The sequence below is a fragment of the Colletotrichum higginsianum genome, chromosome 9, assembly GCF_001672515.1.
Source record: "Colletotrichum higginsianum IMI 349063 chromosome 9, whole genome shotgun sequence".
In the NCBI taxonomy this organism is placed as follows: domain Eukaryota; kingdom Fungi; phylum Ascomycota; class Sordariomycetes; order Glomerellales; family Glomerellaceae; genus Colletotrichum; species Colletotrichum higginsianum.
The window spans coordinates 1,970,910-1,976,909 of NC_030961.1; the positions used below are offsets into that span (position 1 = coordinate 1,970,910).

A 6,000-nucleotide genomic window follows, 5' to 3' on the forward strand; every position below is an offset into this window, starting at 1 on the left:
AGCAATTCTGTACGGGTTTGAGTGATCTGCGGGTGATGCCTCACCCTGGCAAGAGTTATCCGAGGGAACCCGCTCTTTCGGTCGGGGTCCGACGGCCGGGGACTGGCTTTGGGGAGGGAGAGCAACAGCCACAATGAAGACGTGTCAGCCGACGTGCATGTGTGGCTGGTTCTTCGTCCGAGGGCTGCCCAACCTTGTCTTTGCACAGTCATCCACATCAGGTGGTTGAGCCATAGTACCTGGAAAGGAACTTTTCACGGGTTGAAAACAAACCTCCCAGGGCCTCACTAGGCACGCTGGAGCGGAGACACACCGGCATCTAGCCCTCGGCCACTAGCCACGCTCATTACAAGCAGCAGCACACCTTAACATACACCACAATACCGCACGACTGCACTACCTTGGCCACTAACTATTGACTGATCATTTGACGATCTCTGACTGGAAGATGAGGTGCGCCAAGATACATTATTCGCGAGCTAAAGGCACATAACACCCCCACCCCTGGATGGACTGTCATGCTGATGCCGAAAGTCAGATGCGATGTATGCAGCCGGCGCCGTATCGTACGAACAGCGTGCGGCAGGGTCCATGGTCGAATATAAGCTTTCTAGGTGAAATTCTTGCATTGCGTCGCATAGTCTACAGGCTATGATGAAATGTCAGGCTCTCAGCTTGAGGGAACGATGCCGAATCAGGAGAAACGAAAATGATAGAACAGCGAGGTGCAAAGCCAAAAGCATCTGCTACGCACCCTGGTTCGGGGGTGCCGGGGTTCTGGGGTTCTCTCACTCTGGGAGGGAGCCGGCATGTAAACGCAGGACGACAGAGGGGTCATGACCATACCTCGTCACTGAATACCATTTTCATGAAACGCTGCCCGGTTGGTCAGCAGACCAGAGAGGTCTGAGGTCTTCGGTGAATCGCCGGTGCAGTATCCAGATAGGCAGGCAGGGATATGGGAAGTGGGGGCAACCGACCGGGCATCCAGGCACGAGAAACGGCCTTTCTCTGCTGCGTTGGCGTACCTGCAGAGCGGCAAGCCACAAACTAGGCCGAGGTCGGGTTGTTGTCAGGTTTGCCAATGGGAGTATGCAAGGTTGTGGCTGAGCGAGCTGGAATTATCTTACAGCCAATCAAGAGGGGATGGGAGTGGGGGCTTTGAGGATTTTGCACCCAGAAGAAGGCTTGCTTCGGCTTGATCGAGAACTCAACTCTCCTCTCAGCAATGTGGCTGAGCACAGCCCCACGGCATTGTATCCCCCGCCAAGTCGGGTCTCTCCTGTGCAAAGCGCTACGAATACGGCTTCCGAGTTCCGGCCGACGGCTTCCTGGCTGCTGTCACCACCTCCAACGAAAATGACCATGGCAGCCCCCCTCTCTGCACTAACCCCCTGGCCCCTGCCACCATTTTGACTTGGCCCGACAGGACCCTTCGAACATGCAGCCCTCGCGGAGCACCATCAGCAGCAAAAAGCCGCGCTAAAGTACGAGCACGAGCGAGGAAGCGAATAGCGCAGCAAGTATGACAGCGATCGTCTTCTTTCCCCTTGAGTTGGACCTGGCCTTCTTTCTCACTTCCTTCCCCGCCTATCTCCCATCGGCTTTTCTTGACCAGACGCCGTGACGCCGCATGGCGGTAGACAGGGTGACGGGTCCAGCCAGACAAGGTCAACTAGGGCGGAATACGGGTGGGGGGGATGCAGCTCTGCTCGTGCAGACCCCCGGGACTGAGACGGTACTGGGCTTTCATGGACCACCGACTCAACTTCATATGGCATAGGTCAGAGAGGCCTCTCTCCGACTGAGATGCAGCAGGGCACAGTCGGGCAAGGTGCTGATTTTCGGACTACTCCCTCCGTACCAAGGATCCATGAATTCAACAGACATCGGGGAAACCTGTCAAGGCTGGGATTGGCAGTAGCAGTGACATGTTGCTGGGGCTTCTGAGGTCAGAAACCCATTCCGGGCCATCTCCGACGGGGTATGGTCGTTGACGATCAGGCGCCAGTGAGATAAGGTGACGGAAGGCACCTTGGCCCTTACCCTAAAACGCTGTGAGCTAGGGATCCTGTCGGGGTGCTGCTCGGGATGTGTGTGTATGTGAACATGGAAGGTGCACCTAGAAATGAGGTGAGGATGAGCACTCATACTGAAGCTGTCGGGTGTCATTGGGTGGGCCTTCTCTTCTAACATACCTACAGGTACTAGGCAAGCATACCTAGGTGGTCGCTGGAGGGTCATTCCACTGCTGGACTAAGTCGAACGCTCCCCTTCCCACCCACCTTAACTACGTCACCCCACCCAAACACGCAACAGCGCCGTCGATGTCGTTCCGCTGCCGAAATGGACTTTCAGTCCACACATTGACCAGCCTAGCGTGTCAATCGCTGTTCCCATTGCCAGACCCATGCTTCATCCCCCGCTGTTCCCTGTCTCGGCCGTGTACAGTGCTGAGCACATATCTCTTATCAGGGCGGACATCTTCGCCGTGCCCTTCCTAGCTGGAAAGCGAGAGGAACCTTTGACCTATTCTCAGCTTGGTCACTCATCAGGACCACCCGAGGCAGCGAGAGGTCTTCTGGATTACGAAGACAGGCCACGTAGGACTAGCCAAGAAACCCCCAGAGCCTTCGAGGAACCTCCTGTCGCCTTTGCTCTCACTGGGTAGGTAGTATAACACAGGAGACGAGTGGCCGCCCCTTAGTCAGAGCGCTGGGCGCGGTCAGTATGCTCCTTCGTTAGCGGCGTGACCCATTTTGTTCCCGCGTCAGCTGCTCGGGCCTGGCCAGACACTCGGTTGTTTGCCCGTCTGCTGCGGCCACTCTACCCCCACCCAAGCTCCAAGTCAAATCAACCCCAGTAGGCATCGGCGGCGCACTGCTTACACCATCATGTCGAGGTCACGAGAGCCTTTATTCACTGATTTCCCAGCAAACTACTAGAGTAGCAAAATGGAAGGGGCAGAAATGAATGACTCTTCGTTCGATCCGCTCTTTGCGCATCGAGTTGCCGACGACCTGCGCGCATGCATTATTAAAGCAGCATCGCTTCTTTACACGTCCATCCCTGGGTGGTTTACGAAGCAAGAAAACTCAGAAACCGGTTAGACCGTTGTCTCTCATGGGCTGTTCCTCGGGTTCAAAGCCAGACCGAACCAAACGTAGGAGAGGAGTGGTCATCAACGCGTCCACACACACCTGTAAATTTTTTCTTCCATCCTTTTCTCCCTGTGCTTCCGTCCCCCTCTTCTCTTTGCCCCACCCTCCGATTCCCATCCTCCTACATCATCCATATGGCCTAACCCCGTCCCGATCCCGGACCCCCTGTGCCCCTGCTCTGCGATCATCACTCCCACACCCGACCTGCCCAAAGCCCAAGCCTCGGGTTCTCCAACCGGCACCTCCGCGTCGCAAAGCGCACAAGTGCGATGGGAGTACGTACCGTACCCTGGTCATCCATGAGCTTCATAGCCCACTTCGGTACGTTCTCTTTACCTCACTCAGGTTAAACTCTACATGGGTACCTGTGCAAGTGAATACGTAGTGCACCTGTGGTCACACCTTTTGCTCCCATATTTATAAGTCGCCGTCCCTCCGTGGTTTGCCACCGGATCTCAAATCGCATCACACATCATCAAAACATTCAACCTTCTTAAACCCACATCATGCTGTTAACCCAACCCGCTACTGTGCAACCTCTTCAGCAACACCAATTCTGTCACAACAGCCACAACAACCATTCACAGTACCAGCAACAGCTCCAGCCTCAACCTCAACAACCACAACACTTCTATCCTCAGTCACTCGACTTCGACTTCGACCTCGACACATCTTTCGACGACGTAGCACAGGATCTTAACTCGTCGAGCATCTCATCTTCACCACTTTCGACTCAATCCTTTCTTTCTTCTCACTATTCGTTGGCGAACCAGCCGGTCAGCCTTTCAGATTACACTCCATCCAACATCGCCGTGCCACGAGGAGCGGTCATTGACGACACGGCTTTCGACCACTCGTCTTTGAATTTGAATCAGAATCATCAGCAAGACCATATGCATTCCGACGCTTGGGTGGTGGGGAATCAGTACGCTCCCAAGTCGGTCGGCCGACTATCTCACCAGCGGGAGTCCTCGCTGTCTTCTCTGGGCTCTGCTGGCCCTGCCTCACCCTACAATCTTAACATATCGAACCCCCAGATCGCGGTCACAGACTCGACAGCAGACGGTGTATACGACATGCAGTCCCACGACAGCAGTGCCTTCTATCAGTTGTCCAGCAAGGCCATGGCGGCGCCACACGAGAACATGTATCCGAATTACAACGGATTGAACAACATCTCACCAGACATGAGTGGTTATGCATCTGCTGTAAACGTCCAAAGGCCGCGTTCTGATCGGAGTTTGCTTCCCGCTCCGGAACTGTCGGTCGCAGGCAACAGATCTCACCCTAACTCGGTGGCGAGTTCCATTGCCGGTGACTCACCCGCCACTCCGTCACACATCGGGCAAGAAGATGACCGGAGACGCAAAGCTGGTAAGGATGCTTCTAATAGTTTTGATGAGTTTCTGAGCATGTGCTTACCAATTTTTGATGAGACAGTGTTCAGCAATGCCCCCAAGTTGGATCGTACGATGACGGATATCTATAACGATGAGCTCTACAGCCCAAACTTCACAATCACATCGGCATCCCCGGCCCAAAGTCAAATGGCTGTGTCTCCCAGCAACGATGTCTTTGCTCAAAGGCTTAGCGCAGCCAACAACCAACACTTGAGCGCGGTGCATTCACCTGCGTCCAGTGTATCACGAGACCGGTCTCCATTCCGCCAAGGCTCGCCACTCGCACCTGTTGCCAACCACGACTTCGGTGCCGGCATGCATGCCTCCCGTTTGAGGTTCAATTCGGCACACCAAATGCGAGAGCAGAACAAGGCGGACCAGGATGCTCAGGTTATGAGGCAACAAATGTCCATGAAGTCTGAGCCCGATACTCCCAAGACCATATCCCCCAAGGACGCCATGCTCGAGTTCCACGACGCTGATGGCGATTCTTCCTTCCCATTGTTCCCCTCACAGGAGCCGGCGGATTTTGAGGATATCGCAAAGGCCGTTGTCTCTCAGGATCAGCAAGCGAACTTCATCAAATCTGGCATGCAGACCGGAGCATCTTTTCCTTTTATGCCCGCACAACTCCAGGCTGGCGTCCAGATCCCTCAGCAATACCCTTTTATCGCTCACCCCCGCCAATCCCAGGATCATATGCCTCGGCTCAGCTCTACCGAGTCTAGTGATGGCGGTTCCGAGGGGACACCAATGTCGAACGGTGGTCCTATATCCAAGCCAGCTGGTACCACCGCTGATGGAGGGACGTATACGTGCACATATCATGGTTGCACGATGCGCTTCGAAACGCCTGCTCTTCTGCAGAAGCACAAACGTGAGGGTCACCGCCAGACTCAAGGAATCGGGGGCCCCCGGAGGCCCGACACCGTGGTTGCCTCGCCCGACAGCCTGCTGAACAGCCAAGCAGGTCCGCACCGCTGTGACCGCATCAACCCAAGCACCGGCAAGCCGTGTCACACGATATTTTCACGCCCTTACGATTTGACCAGGCACGAGGACACCATTCACAACGCGCGGAAGCAGAAGGTTCGATGCAATCTTTGCACTGAAGAGAAGACATTCAGTCGCGCCGACGCACTTACACGACACTACCGCGTCTGCCATCCCGATGTCGAATTCCCGGGCAAACATCGTCGTCGTGGTCACAACGCCTAGACATCTACCATATCCACGAATCGAGTTTGACCAATGCATCACATTACGCTTGTTGTGGTTTTCAGGCCATACAATAACATCCAACCACATCGTCATGCGATGTAGCAGGGACCGACCGGGTAAACCAGAGTACATGACGTCGACCAGAAACAGCCAAAGTTCAACTGTCGATATGGAGGGTGCAAACCCCCGCATGAAGACAGCGTCACAAAGACAGAAGG

General features: G+C 54.9%; 1 protein-coding gene across 1 annotated transcript; it reads left to right on the top strand.

Annotated features, from left to right (window-relative positions):
* Positions 1-3,667: 3,667 nt before the first annotated feature.
* CH63R_12831 (C2H2 transcription factor) lies at positions 3,668-5,779 on the top strand (the record flags this gene model as incomplete). Its single annotated transcript, XM_018307805.1, has 1 exon — positions 3,668-5,779. The coding sequence occupies one exon, from the start codon at positions 3,668-3,670 to the stop codon at positions 5,777-5,779; it is 2,112 nt and encodes a 703-aa protein (XP_018152222.1).
* Between the last annotated feature and the right edge of the window lie 221 nt (positions 5,780-6,000).